Source organism: Camelus ferus, chromosome 31 (genome assembly GCF_009834535.1).
Source record: "Camelus ferus isolate YT-003-E chromosome 31, BCGSAC_Cfer_1.0, whole genome shotgun sequence".
NCBI lineage: Eukaryota > Metazoa > Chordata > Mammalia > Artiodactyla > Camelidae > Camelus > Camelus ferus.
The window spans coordinates 8,452,904-8,473,218 of record NC_045726.1 but is presented as its reverse complement, the minus strand read 5'-3'; the positions used below and the strand labels follow the sequence as shown (position 1 = coordinate 8,473,218).

The following is a 20,315-nucleotide window of genomic DNA, read 5'->3' as shown; positions in this document are numbered from 1 at the left end:
TAACGCGGGTCAGCTAGGGAGTGAGATTTCTCGTACTGGAGTTCTCAAGGTAGAGCATAATTTCCTAAACTGGTACATTTTTTTAGAGCAATTGGAGCACCAATATCAAGCTCTGAGAAACAGGAAAATGTAACTAAAAGTGTTGAGCAATAAATTAAAATTATTTTCTGATCGAGCCACGTGAAGTCCCCTTTCTCCTCTAAATAAGCAAGTTAGCTTCTGCACTCTGCTTTGCCAAAGGACTTGTACACAGTGTAAAACAGATTCTGGGGCCCCACCTCGGAGCGAGTGAATGTGACCCCACACCAACAAGCCCCCAGAGACTGACAACAAACACTGGAAGTCCAGCGCCACTCCCACCAGTCCACCCGCGGTGTCCGCTCCCCTCCCCTGCACGTCAAACAAGCGGCGCTGGTGAACGGCTAAAAATGCTCTAAGAAGCCCAGTGTGAACACAGAGACTGCAAACAAATAGAGACATGCTGAATTTTTACCTTTGGTGAATTTCATATAATGAACACGATTTTTGGAGATTTTGGACTTCTCTTCAAGGCTGAAAGATTTCTTTTCCTTGTTGTCAGAGGAGTCTTTTAAAAAAAAAAAAGGAGGAAAAGCATTAAACTCTGCACCCCATTCTCATTCTCCTCAGTAAAGTGGAATTATTTAAACAAAACCTTCAGAAGCCCCATCATTTATTACTGAACTCTAACCAAGTGATTACACATATTCTTAAACTGTGTGCTACAGATCAGCCACGGTTATTCTCCAGAAATTTATAAAATCTTGGAGGAAGAGAAATAAAAATTTGTGTTCACACAAAAACCTCCACACGAATGTTCATGATCACCTTATTCATGACAGCAAAATACTGGAAATAACCCCAAATTCCTTCAATGGGTGGACAGCTGTGCACGTCCTGGGACCCCCTCACCCTGAGCACTACCCCGCAGCGAAGAGGACGCAGCTATTGATACCGGACAGCGACCTGGAAGGACGTCAAGGGCGCTCCGCTGCAGTGTGGGATCTACGTACTGTATGACCCACTCAGCTATAATGTCCTCAAGTGACAAAGCTACAGAGACAGAGAACAGATTAAGGTTTCTAGGGGACAAAGATGAAACTGGGGTTTGGAGGTTGGAAGGGTGGAAGGTGGGTATGAATACAAAAAGGCAGCACGAGGCAGCTCTTTTGTGGTGATGAAGAAATACTGAGTGTTGACTGTGGTGGTGGCTGCATGAATCTATACATGTGATAAAACTACAGACACACACACACACACACACACACACACACACACATGAATAAAGGCTAAAAAAGTGATGAAAACTGAATAAGGTCACTGGTCTAGTTAACAGTCAACAACAGCACTGTCAACTTCTGAGTTGTGATATTACGCTATGACTACATCAGATGTCACCATTGGGTGAATGATACTCAGGACTCTTTCCACTGCCATTTTTGCAATTTCTACAAAGCCTATAATTGCAAAGTCTATGACTGTTTCAAAATAAAAAGTTCTTTAAAAAAGTTAATAAAGGTAAGACAGATTAATGATCCCACAGGGCTGGCACTGAGCCTCTGCCTCAAACCTAGATTCCACCAGAGGCTTACCTTGCAGGGCAAAAACAGCAACAAAACAAATCGCGGAGGAATAAACTCACGTGGTTGTTCCTTTGACAAACAAGGAAAATGGGAGCCAGAAAGTAGTCCCTTGCCTGAAATATCAGAGCAAGTAGGTCTGGGGTGAGAGTCAATTACAGGATTGGGACTAGCTGCCTGTATCCCCTCGTCCTTGTCTGTTTGTCAAGTTCAGGTAACAGAAGGAGAACATCACAGGTAGTAAAGAGACTGAGTTTTCCTAAAGTTGTGTCATTAGGGAATATAAATACGAGGTTAGAGGAAGAAGAGAAAAGGACACTTTCACCTTAATACTAAAGCACAAGCAGCACGTGTCCGTTAACCATGTCAGTTACCTGCAGCCCCTCCCGGGAACGAGCCATCTCAAAGGCCAAGCGTGAATCACACCTGGACAACGGAAAGACAGCGGTTCAAGCTCTGACGCTGAGCACGGGTTAACGACACCAACAGCCCCCAGCGCTCTCCCCTCCAGCCACCTCCCAGGGACAGCCTGGGATTCTTTCCGAACACACCTACCAGGACACTGTCTCTGTTCTCGTGGCCAGGCACTCCCTGTGGCACCCACCACTCCCAATTTGGGTGTTCCGAACCCAGATCACCCAGCAACCCACCAGCTTAAGGCAGTTACCATCAATCGAAGGTTCACTGTACGCGGCGCTAGACTAAGCTTTCCTCACATTCTGCACTTCCTTTCACAAGCACCCTAAAGGTAGCTGCTCTGACCATTAAACTGACTTCAAGGACACTGAAGCACAGCAGGCCACAATGAGGCACATGGAGGAGGAGGCCACGACGGGACCCGAACCCAGGCAGCTGAGCGCACGTTCTCAACCTCTGCACTGTCCCCGGCAGGGCTGCGCTCACACCTCAGAGGACACAGAACCTCCTGGGAGCTTCTCCGCCTTCCGAGGACATAGACCCCCCCCCCAAAGTACACCAGAGCCAGACCACGTCCCAGGGGAACCGTTTCTTCCTGCCCGTCCACACACACGCTCCCCTCAGGTGGCTCTGATTCTGTGTGGACGCATCATGCGGCCCCCTCCCACTTTAAGCAGGGGGAGCACAGCTCTCCTCTCACCAGGGTAAGAAGGGAACAGGCCAGAGTACTGGTGTCAGGGAGGTGGCCTTAATCAAAGCAGTGAAACTAGCCCTCTCCCGACACCCATCTAGCTCATTAAGAGATTCACTTCCAAGAAAGTTTCACTGTTCTAATAATTATTTGTCAAAATTTATAATATATATCCTGGTTTTATTAATTATAACCTACTAATTAATAACAACAATTTAATCCAAAGGAAAAGTATTTACACTTAGGTCTTAGGGTTACCAGAAATAAACCAAAAATTTATATGTATTTGTTTGTTTTGTAGCAGAGAAATAGAACACGGTGATAAATTTTTCAGTTTAAACAAAAAAAATACTAACAAAACACTATGGGGTATATACAATGGGAATATTATTGCAAAGGAAAAGGAACTACGAAATATAATATTTCTGAATAATTAAAGAAAGACTTGCTTGTGTATTTCTAAATAGATAACCATGGATATCAAATTGCTCTGGAATTTAACATCCACTGGACACACCTGGGATTGATGCGATGCTTTTATTTTAAAATGCCAATATTTCCCAATTGGCCAGATACTGTATTCTTTGCAACTATTTAAAGCTATGATTAAAAGCATTATACATATCAACCTAAAAATGTGAGATAGGGTATAATGTTGTCTGAGAGTCCCTCAGGGGCTCTGCGGGGCTGCCAGCACCCTCTAGTGGTCTTGAGGGGCAACGTCATCTATAGATTAGTAACTGGCTGTCAATGACTTAAGACACTTCTAGATCTTATGAAGAATAAGAACCAGCTCGCAGAGATGAGCCCGTGGACCGGGCTGCCCAAGGACTGGTGCCAGCACTTTGAATCTGTTATGCACTCTTCCTGACAAGTAAACAGGGTTCCCGAGTCACATTCAACACTTCACTGCCCGCACATCCAGGAATCCACCAGGAAGGCCCAACTACAGTGAAGGTGCTCTGGCTGGGCAACCAGCACAAAGCGGAGCTGTGCCAAACCAGGGTTTTCATAACTCCCACAATGGCATTTCTCAGACAGAAAATAGTAATCACAGTACTGTCAAATTGGAAAAAAAGTAACTCTCTAGCTGTCACTGTCAAATCTCGAAAGTAAACTGCTCTCTTCCCCATAGCTCCAAAACTGAGCCTCAGTACCTGCTTTATGGAATGTTGGAGCTGATCATTTTTGGGCACCCCTATCACCTGGCAAGATACAACGCATTCTCTAACTCAGTACATCAAAGGGGAAAGTGATGACACCAAAGTGAGAATTTTCCCTGTTCAAGAATCAACATGTGGATGTTTTTCAGAAAAAGAGCCCAGACTCAAACTCTTCAGTTAACCTTCACTACAGGCTTAAATGACACAAATTACACTTGTCATGTTTTCCCTCAAGTCCACCAGAAAGGGGCCCAATGCAATTTTTAGAAATCTCTTACTGTGACAGATGTTGCCATACACAGGAGTACTTGAAGTCTGTACAGTTAGTTATAAAGCAAACCCCCTTGTAACCAACTTCTGGATTAGAAAACAGGACACTGCCTGCATCTAGAAGCATCAGCACACCTTTGCCCCTTCCTTCTACAACAGGGCTCCACAACCTCTGAACTACTGCATTTGGGGCTGCATACTTCTTTGTTTGGGGCGGGGAAAGGGGGAGAGGCACAGCTGTGTTGTGCACTGCAGGATGCTCAGCTGCACCTCTGGCCTCTACCCACTAGATGTCAGTAACACCCCCCCCCCCCAGTTGTGGGCACCAAAAATGTCTACAGATGTTGTGAAATACCCCATAGGGGGCAGAATCACCCCCGGCTGAGAACCACTGTCAGAACAGTAACCACTGCCCTGATTTGGGGGATCATCATTCTTCCCCTTGCTTTTCATTCTGGTTTTAACCATTATTAGGAGAGAGGGAAACAGGGGTGGGGGACACAGGGCGTAAAGCACAATGTTCACAAATACCTGTGCAACTATCAACCGGGTCAAGAAACAGAGCATGAATGTCACCCCAGAAGTCTCATCAGCCCCTCCTCAACCCCAAACCCATTCCTGTCCCCAAGGGTAATCACTAATGTGACTTTCACAATAGAGTAGAACTCATTTCCTTGTGTATTAAAGTAATTTTGCCACCCAAGAATGGGTCCTAAATATAAGGTTTCTGCCTGCCATTTGAAGTGTTACATAAGCGGAACCACAATGGCTGTCATGTGCCCTGCTGCTTTCAGTCAACACTGGGTTAATGAGATTCTTCTAGACCAGAAGCAAACTATGGCCTGTGGGCCAAGCCCGGCCCGCCACCTGCTCCTGTAAACACTTCTGTGGGACACAGCCATATCCACCTGTTTATGTATCGTCTATCGCTGCTCTCACACTCCAACAGCCCAGGTGAGGAGTTAGAACAGAGACACTGCGGTCTGCAAAACATTTCTATAGGGTCCTTTGTGAAAAAAGTCCGCCCGCCCCTGCTCTATGCCCTCACGTGAACCTGTACTTTACTTCTTTGCATGTACACACGGCAGTCCCTTTTCCACTCCACTGCTGGTGGGCATCTGGGTTGCTGCAACTTTCAGGATATCGCAGATAATGCTTGTAAGGATTTCTTCCTCTGACTGAAGTACATTCTTAAAAATTTCCTTTATTCAGGCTCTATTGGTGGTAAACTTTTTGTCTGGAAATTCATTCTTGAAAGATATAAGTGCTGAATGTAAAATTCTAGGTTGCCAGTTTTATTTCCCTCAGTATATTACGCTAATATCTTTTGGCTCCCATGGCTAAGAACTTGCTTTCATTGATAACTGTTGCTCCTTTGAAAACAGTAAGTGTCTTTTCTCTGGCTGCATTAAGCATCTCCGATTTTGTGCGTGTATATGAGATACTCTGCTCTGATGCTATGTTGTCTGTTATGACGTTTGCAAGTGAGGGTTTCTTAATGTAACCTGTTTGGATTCACTCAATTTTCTGAATCTGAGGACTTGCTTTATCACCAATTCTAGACAGTCTTCAGCTCTGGTCTCCTTACATATGGCCTCTGTTCAATTCTCCCTTCTTTGTGCTGCTGAACTTTTATTAGACATTCAGTCTTCTCATTTCACCCTCCATCTAAACTTCTATCTCCTATTTCCATCTCTTCCTCTTTCACACCTGTATTCTGGACAATATCTTTTAACTTACTTTTTGTACTTTTTTCAGCTGTATATACTGTTATTATACCCAATAGCACACTCTGCACCCAAAGCTATGTGTGCTAGGAGTCAGCTAATGTCATCAATAATGCAAACTCATGACTACCTGAGGGGAACGAAAAAGCTTAGGAAACAGAGATTTGGATAAATTTTCAAATAAATCCCTCAAATCTTTTCTACTCTCTCTCAACTATTCAGGAACTGAAAAAATTGGGGGATCTAGTTATTTCGGTATTTCATTTCTTTCTCTCATACTAGATTTTAAGTTTCTTCAGAGAAAGAAATGTGAGAAAATAACCCACAGAACCAGAGAAAATATTTGCAAATCAGATATCAAAAGACATACCTGGAATATATTAAAAATTCTTTTAAGTCAACAATAAAGACACATAACACAATTACAAAATGGACCAAAATCTGAGCAGATATTCTCCAAAGAAGACACACAAATGGCCAATAACCATGTGAGAAGACGCTCAGCATCATCAGCCAGTGAGGAAATGTAAGTCACTACTGCACTGAGATGCCACTCATACCACCAGCAGGACTGTAACCAAAAAGCAGACAACAAACAGTGCTGGCAAAGATGCAGAGAAATCACAACCCTCATACACTGCTGGTGTCTACCAACAGTTTCACTCCAAGTGTATACCCAAGAGAAATGAAAATATATGCCCACACAAACACTTGTATGTTAACATTCAAAGCTGCATTATTCAAAACAGACAAAAAGTGGAAACAACTCAATATCCATCAACTGATGAACAGACAAATCATAGAATACACATACAGTGGACTATTATTTGGCAATAAAAAGGAGTACGGCGTGTGATTTACACCTCAACAAAGCTGTTAATAAAAAAACACACAAAAAAATAGCAACTTCCTGCCTTATCTCTCCCCAGACTCTTAGCTGGTTCTTCCGGGTTTTCCTTACTCCTATTTCTAAATAATACCCTTATGCTGCTAATTCTTATCAAGTTTCAACTGACTTCTAAAAACAGAATCGAGGAACAGGATGCAATATCAAATTGGCCATTAAGCATGGACCTTGTTGAGAAGGTGCACAGAAGCCATCGGGGGAAGAGCATTCCAGAGGGAGGCAGGAGCTCATACAAACCCCACGGCAGAAGCACACCTGGTGTTTCACAAAGCAGCACGGGGGTCAGCGCTGTCAGGACAGAACCGGTCAGAGGGAAGGGGAGATGAAATCAAAAAGGGAAAGGGTCTGTACACTTGAGGCTGCAACTCCACTGCAGGGGCTTCAGCTTTTATCCTAAACAAAAAAGAGGAACTGACAGGGGTTCTGTGCAGGAGCACAGACAGACACACGCTTTAAAAGAATCGCTGGCTGTCAGGCTGAGAGCAGACCGAAGGAGTCCACGGACGGACAGAGAAAGATCAATTTAGAGCAGCAGCTCCCAGTCAGGGCATTCTGCCCAGGGGACATGTGGCAATATCTGGGGATATTTTTGGTTGCCACAACTAGGGGGAGGGAGTGCTAGTGGCATCCAGCAGGCAGAGGTCAGGGAGGCTGCCAACCATCCTAAGATGCACAGGACATGCCTCACAGCAGAGAATTCTCTAGCCTGAACACCAGCATGGCCACGCCTGAGAAAAGCAGCTTTAGAGGCTCTTGTAATGATCCAGACAAGAAATAACCACTGCTCAGACCATGCTGGCTACGGTGCAGGTGACACGAAGCAGTCAGGGTCTGCACACACTGTGAAGGCAGAACCAACACAACTTCCTAGGAGACACAGGAGGAGGAAGTGGACATCAACTGAGACGGGGAGACGGTGGGTTGTGGGGGTCAAACAGTTTGCAGGGTGGGGGTGGAGGAGGAGCAGAACTGGAGTTTGGACACGTGAAGTTCTAGAATGAAGATGCTGAGTAGTGGGTTCAATACCAGCCAGGAGTTGAGGAGAGAGGGTGAAGCAGTAGAGAAAGGTCTGGCAGTTGTCACCACACCCCCACCCCTACCCCCACGAGACCAGACAGTATAGCAAGCGAATTCGTGCAGATGAAAGAGGAGAGAGGGCCAAGGATTGAACCACAGGACTCCAGACACTATCAGGCTGGGATAAGTTTACACAGAAATGTAAACGGAATAGATTTACCCTGTCATACTCAACTCTTAAAAGGGAAAAAAGTATCTGCTTGTGACTCAGAGCACCACTCAATGAGCACACCATTAACATGGAAGCAGAAATGACTATCTAGAACAGCTTCAATCAGTTAGCTGTCAGACACATGGTACATGCAGTGAAAACAGGTGATAAACACATTTTATATTGAGATTATGTCTTCTGTAAACCTAATGGATAAAAAGCAAAGGTTTCCCCACCTGCGGTTTCCTGCCCATGGCAAGTGTTCAGTTCAGCCAGAAGCTGGTTAAAATCATCCTGATGAGCAATCCAGTTGTCCTGAAAAATACCCAAAAAATCCTCAATTAGAGGCAAGCCTGTAGTTTACCTACACTGACCAAGATAAGACACATACTGGAATCAAGGAAATCTGGCAGTTAAAGTGAATTTTTAAATGTTTCACCAAAATATTTTATTAATTTGGATGAAGAAGAAATAGTATAAATTTAAAATGTAATTTATCTGTATCACTATTAAAAACAGGCATCTTGGAAGCTTAAGCACTAATTTCAAAAGTGGATAATTTATCAAGTCAATTTACAGTCAAATAAACAACAGGCAATCTATGTGCCAAGTATTAAAATAAAGCAAATTAAATTTTCACTAAGGGAAAATTATGTAGGTCAAAGGCAAAAAGCAGTGATGGATTTGAGGGCTGTCTTCTTTGCTCATTTGAGCTGAAAGTATTTTGCCCAATTCTGTTTGCTCACATCCACCCCAACTTTAGAAAATAACACTGGGGGAGGGAGGAGAAAGGACTCCAAGCTCCCTGAATCAATCAGCACCCATTTACAAGGTGGAGAATCTGGCTTTAAAAGAGAATGAACAACTCCAAAATAATATAAACTTGTGGGGAGCAGGGTTTCAATTTAAAAATTTGCCTTATACACACTTTTTAAAGAATGCTTAAGGTTAAGGCATACTGAATAGGTTTACTGGTTTACTGTGTCTCCTAAAAAATTAAGTGTATCTGCATATCCATCTCTCAACATCCACCTTCAAAATCAACCTTATAGAAACTCTTTTTTAAAAATTATCCAAGGTCTGTTTACTAACTGATGAAAATACAGAAGATAATGCTAAACATTCCATCTAGTAAGAGTGTGACATTCCAAACATTCTAAAGTATTGGTCCTGGATTTCATCATCAGAAATAGTTACAGCATTGCCCCCGCCCCTGTCGCCTTTTTCCGGTTTTATTGTGACATAATTGAACTACAGCGCTGTATTAGTTTTCAGTGTCCAACATGGTGATTTGCCAAATGCATATATTAAACTCTTCCTTTAGTGGTTTAAGATTTTTGCTATTAGTCCAAATAATTTTAGCTACTCAACTAATTCTACTCAGTAGTTCAGAGCTACTGAACTAATCAAAGTAATCCAGTTTACCTAAAATAATTCTCCAGATTTTCTACCAGATTCTGTTGGCTGTAAAAATGTAAGAACAAAGCTTTCAGCTTAGATTCTTTTTAAAGTGAACTTTCAGCTTAGATACTTTCATTGAAAATGAAAGGTATGGTAAGCCATGAACTTTTAATTACAGTGTCCTATTTTCAAAGTGTCAGCATTTAAGAGGAAATGTAAATAAATTCAACTGCTATACACCAACAGTAAGCAACAGACAATGGGACAGGAAAAGAATATTGCTTTCCTGCAGTATTTCTGAAACTAAACACCACCAGTCTTTAACAATATAAACTAATATTACAACACAGGTTAAGATGAAAATTCCTTTTTGTCCTGAAATGATTATTCCTTTAAAAAGAATACTTTTTGTGTAGTTTAGTAATAAAACTAAGCTTGGATTTCTCAGGCATAAGTAAAGAATCCCATGAGGACAATCAGGAAGATGATGGCGTGTCACATGACCGGCAGCCAGCTTAGGCACGGGCTCGCTCGTTCTCCAAAGCATGCACGACACAGGCTCTAAGAGCTAAAAACCGATCAATCAGTTTGACTGGATTAAATTTTTTATATTGATGAAAACCTCAGTTCTGCAAGGAACATGCCCAACCCCAGCCCCGCGGCAGCCATGCTGGTACTCACCTCGTTGCTGATGGTAGCTCCAAGCCCCAGGTGGTTATTTTTAACTTGAACTTTAATATGCTCTGTGGCTCCTTGCTCCTGAGCCCCTAAACCCTGCGGAGATCAAACACAGAATTAGCACTTTTATTAGGTATTAAAAGAGACCGCCTTTCTTCCTTCACCAACTGTTCAATTATCACTAAACATCTAGGAGGCACTATCCTTGCCCTCAAAGAGGACACAGTCTACTGGATTCTTACAAGACATGTCTGTAATCCCAAGGATGCACTTACAATAATGAAAGCCAATTCTTCAACCTGAGACCCTCTTCAAGGACCATGGAAACACTAAGGAGAACATGCCTTTTTCTAATGCTCAAAAGCAGAGTATGACTACCAAACTCATAGAAGCCCAACAGAGACACTACAAGTCCAAGGCACTTTCCACTAAATAATTTTACAAACAACACTGAGGAAGGGGACTCCAAGCGCCCCATATCAATTAACACTCATTCGTAAGGTGTCCCAGAGAGCCTGGTGTACTGGAGAACCTGAAAGGCGCCCAGGGTGGCTCCAAGAGACTGAATGAAGGAAAAATAAGATGGCAATGGCAGAAAGGGGCCAGACCTCACAGGATCTTGGCAATTAGGACAGGAACTTGAATCTTATTTTTTAAGACAATGAGAAACCACTGAACTTTGAAGCACGGGAGTGACAGGATCTAATTTCTATATTTTAAAAGCTCAGGATGGCTGTTATATGGCAAACAGCCTAAAGGAGGAAAAGAAGGGAGGCAGGGACGCAGCTGAAAGGCTGTGGCATTGATCAGGGCAAGTGACGGCGGTGCAGGTCTGGGATGAAACACTGGACAGATAGGAGCAACGACTGCGGAAGCGGGGCTGAGAGAGGTTGAGGAGTTGAGCACGACTCCCAGGCTTTGGCTTAAGCAAGGTGACAGACAGGGTACTACGTGAAAGTGTACAGAAAACTCGAGAAGGAAAAGATTCGGAGGGATCAAGAGTTTTACAATAAAAATGATAAACCTGAGAGCTGGATCTGGTCTAAATAAAGGGAGGTGCCAGTTCTCAGCATTTAGATAACTGAAAGCACGGTCTGGACTGAGTGAGCTCACCCGAGCAGAGCACAGAAGGGGCCTGGGGCTGAACCTCGAGGAACTCCAAAGCTCAAAAGTCTAGAGGAGAAAGAGCTAGCAACAAATTTAGGAGTGGCCAGTAAGGTAGAAGGGAAAAAAACAGGACAGAGGGCAGTACTGTGGAAGCCAAAAAAGAGGTATTTCAAGAAAAGTAGTCAATTATGTCCAGTGCTGCTAAGGGATAAAGTAATGTGAGAACAAAAAAGAATCCACTGGATTTGGCAACAAGATCTTTAAAGACCTTGACAAGAAGCAGTTAAGTACAGTGATATCAATAGAAGTTCTACTTGAGTCAGGAATAAACGGAATGTGACGACAAGGAGAAAATGTGTAGTCTCGCTACAAAAGGGAATAAAATCTTCCTCTTAGGCAATAAAAACTCTGGTGGTTAAGTATGATTCCAAATGCAACTAATTAAAAGGCACATCTATGAAAATCACAGCAGGTTAAATGATAAACAAAGACAGCTGATATTTATGTTCAATCCTAGCTTTATCATCACAAGGTCATTACAAGTTAGGTATTTCTCCAAAATCACTTATTGATCCAAAATAAATTTCTCCCAGTCTCCTAAGAAAGATGTATTCTCCTGATCTGTAATCTCTCTGCATGGCTTCCATTTCTTTCGCTCTTCTCCACAATACCTTTCCTTTAGACCACCCCATCCTCTCCAGCATCCTCTGGCCAAACTTGGAATCGTCATTACTCCACGCAGTGTTTCTTGGATCCACAGACCACTTCTGCTTCCGCCGACCTGTAAATGAGAGGAGCTCATCAGCAACTTACCCTTCACACCTGGGAAACATTCCACAAACACACAATCCCTAATCTGCACACACACCACCTGCATAAACATGACTCACGTTATGTTTTATTAGATGCAGATATCAGATGCAGCATCCTATGCAATAGTATCAGATTGCATCATTCACCCTGTTTCCCCAATAACTGTACATACAGATTGACCTTTAAAGATTAAAATAAAAATGTTCCCTCCAAATGTGACAAAATGAAATACGTCATATACCATCAAGTGGGCCTTCCAACTCAGCTATCGACAGCAACCCGTAATTCTCGTGATGCCAGCGTCAGTGTCACCAGAAGCAGCAGTCAGTTTGGCTTTTGCTGCTACAGGTTATGTGCCAAATGCCAGCCGTACATTCTCAGATTCAGTTTTCACAGTAACCCAACGAGGGGAGATACTCTTATCTCCACTTTGCAGATGAGAAAATCTGAGGCCTACAGAAGGAAACACACCTAATGTCCCCAAGCAAAAACTAGAGCCATTATACAAACCAAGGTCCTACCGACTCCAAAGCTATATTCTTAACCCACAGCATACAAGGGTCCCGACCTTGGGCAGAATCAACCACCATGCGGTCTCCAGTAACAACCATCCCTTCTCCCTGAAATGCCCTGAAGCCATGTGACCCTTTCTCTGAACTTACACAGTAAATTATCTGCTTCTTTTACAGCATTTAATTAACATTCTTCTGCATTATGGCTGTTTATACCCATCTCTGATGTTTGTTGTTAGACCATAATCTCCTTCAGGCTCACATTCAGGTCTTTTTCTTCTCCACAGAGGCTTATCCTATTTTTAAAATCTAGTAGTTTTCTTTGTGTTTGTCAAAAACATTCTTTATCCTGCATTTATCTAATTATAAATTATTATTTTATAGATTCTCCCCTATGTACCTTACATAGCAGATCCAAGAAACACTGAGTGGAGTAGTAAGGATTCCAAGTTTGGCCAGACTATGCTAGAGAAGATGGGGTGGTATACCTTACACAGGGGAGAATCCATAAAATAATTTATAATTAGAGAAATGCAGGATTAAAGAATGTGGAGAAGATAAAAGAAAACAAGTCCTTTGACAAGGGAAAACAAAGGAAAGAGCACAGTTAAACGAAAATGTTCACTAATGTTAATTAGGAAAAAGAAGTAGGTTACAAATCCATACCTACTGAATTATTCCAATTTATAAACTATTGGGGAAAAAATTGCTAGGCAGTAAAATGACAAGACTGGGACTTTTCTATGCTTGTATTTTCTCATTTCCAAAAATAAGGACACCAATGCTAAGTATCAAATCACAAGGGATGCCATAGGCATTAATTTAGCAAATTATTTTAAAAGACAACACAAAATATTACATATTATGATGACAAAATTTGAAAATTTGGAATCAAGGTGCAGAGAGAACTGAAAGTATTCTCTTGAAATCATGCAGTGTGAATTACTTCTGCCCACAGATGGCACTCACGCCTGCGTATCACTTCATACTTTCAACTATTTTCGTGTTCACCATCTCACTGATTTTTTTAAGCCAACCTAGCAATGAACATAATCAAAACAGTTAACAGCCCCAGAGACAATGATCATGGAAAGAGACATAAATAGCCAAGGCCAATATTCCCAAGTGCATGCTGAATTAAGCATACACCAAAGAATATTAAAACCAGAAGTAGCCATGCTGGTAACACAGACGAAGAAATGGAGCCCCCAGGGTCACTCTAAAACATATTCCCTTCCATAAGTACTTATTTTAAAAACAATTTTTTAAAAACCTGCTGTTTTAACAAGAACGTAAAGATACAGCGATAATTAGATCAATTTTGTCACTTTCTACCTCAATGACTCGGGGTGAATTTATTTCCCTCTGAACCTCAATTCTGCCCCTGTAAAATGTGAACAGTGCTTTACTCACTTCGTTTTGTGCTCCCATTCCTCTACCCCCTTAGATTAGAGGATGCCAACAGCATTTATGTCACGGAATCCCTGTGTGGTTGCTCTTGGTCTGTTAAGTAAGGTGTTTCTGGTCATTGCTCACTAGACACTTTCAGAAAGTTACCAGCCGGCTTTTCATGACCAAAGCGCGACTGCCATCTGGTGGCAAGTGGCCTCAGCTACAGGTACCGTTCAAAAGTTAAATAGCCTCCCTGAGGAAGAGAATTAAAGAACTTCACAAAGCGATGGTAAAAGTCGAAGGCAAACTGAGGCAGGGTGGGACGTCGCGGCTGACACTCCCCCCATAGAAGAGTGTTAATAATTTCAACTAGCAAAGTCAAAACCGCCACAGCCTTACTTAGAATCACTCATTAGCCTAGCCGTCCCTAAAAAACGGTAACTTGCTGTGTTTGATGTTTTAACTCCTTTGCTTTTCTTTTTCTGGATTCAATACATCTTTGAGGACGGGATTTCACTGCCTGAAGAGATTCTGCCGGACCAACCGCCTCTTTTTAACCACAGGAAGCTGGGAGGCCCCACGGGAGTGAAAGAGCCAGTGCAGGTTCCCATAACCGGCGTCCTGACCCAGTTGGAACCCACCGCGCGCGTGCTCGGGTCTGATCGTGAGGACAAGCGTCCCGAATGGACATTCGCAATCTCTCACCAGCAAACCTGCAGCTAACTTTCGCGGAAGACCGGGCTGGGAAATCTCCGCCCGGCCCCTGGCATCTCCCAGGCCTACTGAGCGCCGGCTACCCGCGCCCCCCGCCACTCGCTCTGGACGCCGAGTCTCCCGGAACCTTCACCCGAGCACCCTGGTCCGGCCTCCGTGCCCAACACTCACGCTCAGCCAGCATCGACATGTCGCGGAGCCTGTGACGCTGAGGGCCTGCGGACCTGAGCTACGGCAGTTACCGCGCGGCCGACGCGCGAAGAAGCTAGAAACACCTGACTCGCACGCCGAGCCGACTGAGCGGCCCGGGCGCGTGCTGCTCACGTCACTGCGGCGCGACAGTTCCTAGACAACGCGGCGGCGAGTGGGCGGAGCGCGGAAGGTCCGGGGGCGGGGCTCGGAGACCTGGGAGGTGCGGAAAGCTGACCCCTGGAGGGGAGAGGTCGGAGGTCCCCGGATCTACAGGAGGAGGAAGAAGGAGACTCGATTCTTTTGCTCGAGCAAGTTCCTGCATTAAATGGTTGGAAATACGTAAAGCCTTTATGAGTGTCTGCCGCAGAGCAAGGGTAGGTTACCTGTGTCATTATCACCGTGTATCATTAAATGCCAGGCTTGGTGAGTTCTGGAAAGAAGACGTGAACTCTGCCCTCAAGAGCCTCACAGTCCAATGAGGAAAAGAAATATGTGAACAACAGTCTTTAGAGCCGTCAGCGCTATTAAAACGGTGTGTACAAGGCATTTGGGAAATTCAGCTGGAGGAGAAGACTGCACTGTGGTGTCGCATCTCTTTCTTAATGTCCTACCTCAGATATGTATAGGTAGGTAAGTAGATAGATGCATAGATGGATAGATAGATACACAGATAGGTATCTACTTATCTATCTATGGGATCCCAAGTTAAGCAGATAACTAAATCTGGGAGAAAAGTTGTCTCTCTTTAAATAACATGATGCCTTCAATAAGACAAAGGTGTTCTTTTCCCCTCCATCACAGTGTGTACTCTTGAACTTTGCCTTTATCCTATTCAGCTCTGTATCCACACTAGCACCTAGCAAAATATTTTGAGTATGGTAGGGGCTCCATAGACGTGTGTGAATTTTAACTAAAGCACCTCTGTTTCCAAGGAAATGCTGATGAGATCCTGGCGGTGAGAATTCCAGACAGACAGGAAAGACGTGTTTTTGAACAGGTGACCCTCCAGTGAACTTCGGGTGGCACTACACAGAAGCCTTCCCCCTCGTAAGTGGAACATAAAGAGAGCAGCCTGGTGCCAAGAAAGTATGTGAAGGGCTAGACTCCTGTTCTAGATAAACTCGCTGTTTAACTAGGTATCTAGAAGAACAAGGCAGATTTCTCTAGTTTCATAAAAAATCAGGAAAAAAGAAACTCACAAGAATAGTTGCTGCTGTCAGTGAATACCCAGTAGCTGAGGGGGATGAGGAAATGCAAAATCAATGGAATTGTCACAGCCAGGGCAGGGAGCAGGTAAGTTGTGACATGAGGAACAGGATTAAAGTACAGACTTGGACTTGCACAAAATCAGGAAGGCACGATCACCCAGATCTTGGGACAAAGAGGTGACCTGTTTGATTGGACTGGAGAAAATGAAAGGTAGTTAAATAGAGTGGACAATAGTGAGCTGATCAGGAAGTCAGCATTTTTCAAGCACCATGCATGTTGTTATATGATTTCAGGAAGATAGTTTGGTCCCCAGGATGGTCAGAGAGGTTGAGGCAGAAGTTTGCAGTGCTATCAGTATCAATGTAGAAAGCAAGACAACCATGGGGCAGCATTTTCAAGAAACTCAAGGAAAGAAAAGATGAAAGAAAATTGTATATTCAGCTAAGCTTTTCTTCAAGTATCAAGTCTATAAAACAACCAGTTTTAAACATGTCAGAAGTAAGGGAATGCTACACTTCTGAGCTTTCCTTGAGAAATCTACTAGAGGGAAAGACTCAGCTAAAAATGTGCCAAGGGAATTAAGGCCAGTTCACTCACAACCTTTTATCCTTTTACTGTTGGGTGTGGAAGTTTCACAAATCTGAGTCCAAATGGCCTTTTTATCTTCTGTGACACAGACTCATGGGGGCTCTCCTGACTTGGATCTAAATGTTCTAAGTATGTAGGATTTTTGTCTCTGTGAACTGTGATGGGGATAAAGTTGGGGAAGCTAGTTTCTAAATATTTACGTCTCCTCTCCTTATTATGTGACCTGGGATGTCATATGTATCATATAAATAATTTCTTAATTTAGAGAGGGCTTTACTACTTTCCAAGTCCTTTCACAAACATCTCATTTTGATCTTGATTTCAAGCCTTCTAATGATAAAGTTTAATTTTAATATCTAGGTGTCTGCCTTTCTGGCACTGTTTAAGTTAATCTACTGTTCTCGGGAAGGAAATGAATGCATGCAGACTTAGTTCGGACACGAGGCAGAATGTGTTAACTGCTCTAAAGTGGCACAAAGTCCTATAGACGCATCAGAAGGAGAGAGACATCCCACTGCCAACGTCAGCATCATCTAGCAGCTTGTTAGAGATGCTCATTCTCAGGCTCCTTGCGAGACCTGCCGAATGAGAAACTCTAGGGATGGGTCCCCGCACCATATGCGCTTGAACCAAGCCTGCAGGCGATGCTGATGCACAGTGAAGTTTGAAAATCACTGATGTCAAGTGCTCATGCCCCATAATACAACGTCTAGGGGGTCTAGAAAGAAACATTACCAATTTTAAGCAAATATCCATGTCCCAAAGTGATCTTTGCAACCTCAGATGTAAGATGAAAAATCTAAAACAAACCAAATCTCCAAGAGCAGGGGGACTATTAAGTGAATCATGTTACAGTTGAATAGCAATCAAGACGCCAGCCACATCTGTCATCCCTTGCTGTGAGACACTGCTCAGCTAAGAGCTTCAGCCCTGGGTTGTTTCATGTACAGAAACCCCATCTCTGCCCCTTGAACCTTTTTGCCAGGCCACAGCTGACTGAACAAAGTATGCAGCCAGTCCACAGGGGACCAGCAGTCACTGATGTGTGCTGGTGAGAAAAGCTGGCCAAGCATGGGATGATGGTGATCAGCTAAACTTGATCAGATTCTTCCAGGTGGTAATATGAGCTAGGAAGCCGAGAGAGGTGTGTAAAGGATGTGCTTCAAGTATGTAAAGTATGTTGTCATGATCTCACCTTGGAAGTAAGGAAAGGGCAGGAGAGGCAGAGAAGCTGCAGTGAGAGAAGGAAGCCCCCGCAGAACGCTGTAATAACCGCCGCTTCCCGGGGAACAAGAAGTGAAGATAACACATGAGAAGGTGCTTTGACATTATTGTTTCAAGTTTTTCATTCTCTTAAAAGTAAAAATAAACCTACCTGTGACCCAGCAATTCCACTCCTAAGTATTTTTACCCCAGAGAAATGAAAACATATTTTTACAAAAACACTTGTATAAGAAAATGTTCATAGTAGTTGTATTCATAATAGGCAGCAGCCCTGGAAACACTTGCCGGCCAGTGGAGAAGTAAACTGGTGTAGTCCTACGCTGGAAACCACTCACAGCGAAGAGGAACAAACTCCTGATACATGAAACAACATTTGAAGGGTTTGGAAAGCCATGGCCCTCCGGCTGGCTACCTGCATTTGTAAATAAAGTTTTATTGGAACAGCCACACCCATTCATTTATCTAATGGTTGGCTGCTTTCTGGCTCCCTCAGCAGAATTGAGTATTTGCAAGAGATCGTATGGCCACAAAGCCTAGAAGATTAATACCTGAAAATATTGATAAAAAGTTTGCTGTCCCCCGAGTGACTCTCAAACACGTGATGCTCAGTGAAAGAAGTACATACTGATCCCATTCATATGACAGGCTAGAGAGGCCGAACAAGCCTGGGTGTAAGAAATCAGAGCAGCTGTTCTTCTGGGGAGGTGAGGCACAAAGTGACTGGGAAGGGACTTGAGGAAGCTTTCTGGGGTGATGACGGCGTCATAGGTCTTGATAACCATTAGAGTTACACAGGTCAATGCATTTTTTGGAACTCAGAGGTGCACTCTTATGATTTCAGTATACATTTTACATATGTGGAAAAAACTGTTGACAAACGTTGAAACTTAGGTAAAAACATTCAGGTTGAATGAGTTACGGGAAAGTATTCTGATGTCTGCAACTTACTTTGAAATGCACCCGAAATAGATTGGATTAATGGATGAAGAGGGGATGGATATATGAGTGTGTGATAAAGAAAGTACAGTAAAATCTCAGTGGCAGCTCAGTGTAAAATTCTTCCAGCTATATTTCATGTTTGAAATGTTTTTCATAGTAAAATGTGGAGGACAAAAAACAGCTCTGACAATGTTTAAGATAAGATATTGAGGATTTTTCATTTCATTTCATTTTTCATTTACATAAATACAGGGACTCAAAGATAACATTGCAGCAATCTCTAAATAAGATGGAGTAGCCAGTCCAACAGTAAATAGACGCTCATTCGTTTGTTGCAGGGTTTTGTGGGGAAATAACCAATAAAAAGCAATTTTTTGCTTCTTATAGAGCAACTACCTTGCTGTATATGGATGGCTCTGTTTTGATGGCTAAGAGCTGAAAGTTGAGTCCAGTGCTCATGAAGGAAGGTGGGATAGCCAATATATCCTTTCTGTTGAGATGATGCTCAAATAGATAACCCAACATTCTACCTTTTTTGGACAGACCTTGACAGGTATCCAGTGCAGGCAAGTTCTGACTGAAGAAGGCTCACCCACATTGCCTCTACTTCCAACCCTAACATCCCAAAGTAGAGGCAATGAGACGAATGTCTTCACTGTGCTGGGGTCCTGCCAGGGGACCTCAGCCAAGAGAATGGGCATGTTATTGTTTTCTCTGTTCCCAATCCCCTGATGTAACATGTTCTCAGTTTAGTTGAAACAGTCAGGTGGATTTGGACAGATTTGCATGATCCACGCAGAAACCATTCTGTACAACAGAAGCAGCAGACAGCGTACAAAGAGAAGGAATGCTGAGATAGTGATGGTGGGTCCCGAGGTGGGGCGGCGGAGAGAGTGGTCCAGGTGTTGGAGTTGCTCTTGCTCTGAGTGAACTTGCTTTCAAATCCTGACAGCATCTCATTCCTTCACTTCAGCAAGGTCCAATTCTTTGTCTTTCCTTCTCTTTTGCTTAATTTAGCCAAGAACCCCATTTCCTTCTTAATACACTTTTAATACACTTCCTATTATTTAAAGTAACCCAAGTGAGTGTTGGTTATTATAACCAAAAGAAAAGTGAAATAATACATATGGGAAAGTGCTTACGAGATGTAGAGAGAAATCAGCAGAGTCCCAAGTTGCACATAATTAATGTAATTTCAGTAATTTAAAAAATATATGTTGAATAAAGTTCTGAAAGGTAATACCTGAAATTAATGAAGGTCATTTCTGGTTGGTAAGGGTATGGTTACCTTTTATCTTCCTAACGCTTTTTAAATTTCTCTCCCGATTGTTGTTCACATGTTCCCACTAGTTTTCACGCCTGGTGACTTTTCAGGCCCCGCCAGGCCCTCTGTGTTACCTTATTGGATTCTGGGGGCATCTATATTCCTTTAAACGTTTTGTTGTGAGATACAAAGCTCGTTGGGGACAATTTGATCTTTTCCAGACTTTCTTTTCAGCTTTGGTAGGTGGGTCCCCAGCAGTCTTTTAGCTCGGGTATAATCTG

The 20,315-nt window shown here is 43.2% G+C and overlaps 1 protein-coding gene and 1 long non-coding RNA gene across 2 annotated transcripts in view; one reads left to right on the top strand and one right to left on the bottom strand.

The window, feature by feature from the left end:
- The window catches only part of PINX1 (PIN2 (TERF1) interacting telomerase inhibitor 1), a 64,516-nt gene extending 49,577 nt beyond the window's left edge, over positions 1–14,939 (bottom strand). Inside the window, exons 1-5 of the mRNA XM_014563354.2 lie at positions 14,790–14,939; positions 11,859–11,968; positions 10,084–10,176; positions 8,238–8,316; positions 494–586 (exon numbers count right to left, since the gene is read on the bottom strand). Coding sequence (XP_014418840.1) covers positions 494–586; positions 8,238–8,316; positions 10,084–10,176; positions 11,859–11,968; positions 14,790–14,808 — 394 coding nt within the window. The 5' untranslated portion in view covers positions 14,809–14,939. The remainder of the gene's footprint in view (positions 1–493; positions 587–8,237; positions 8,317–10,083; positions 10,177–11,858; positions 11,969–14,789) is intronic.
- Positions 14,940–15,065: 126 nt separating this feature from the next.
- On the top strand, positions 15,066–19,944 carry LOC116660772. Its single transcript, XR_004316389.1, has 3 exons — positions 15,066–15,436; positions 15,743–15,857; positions 18,094–19,944. It is a non-coding gene; the product is annotated as an uncharacterized LOC116660772 (long non-coding RNA).
- Positions 19,945–20,315: the final 371 nt, after the last annotated feature.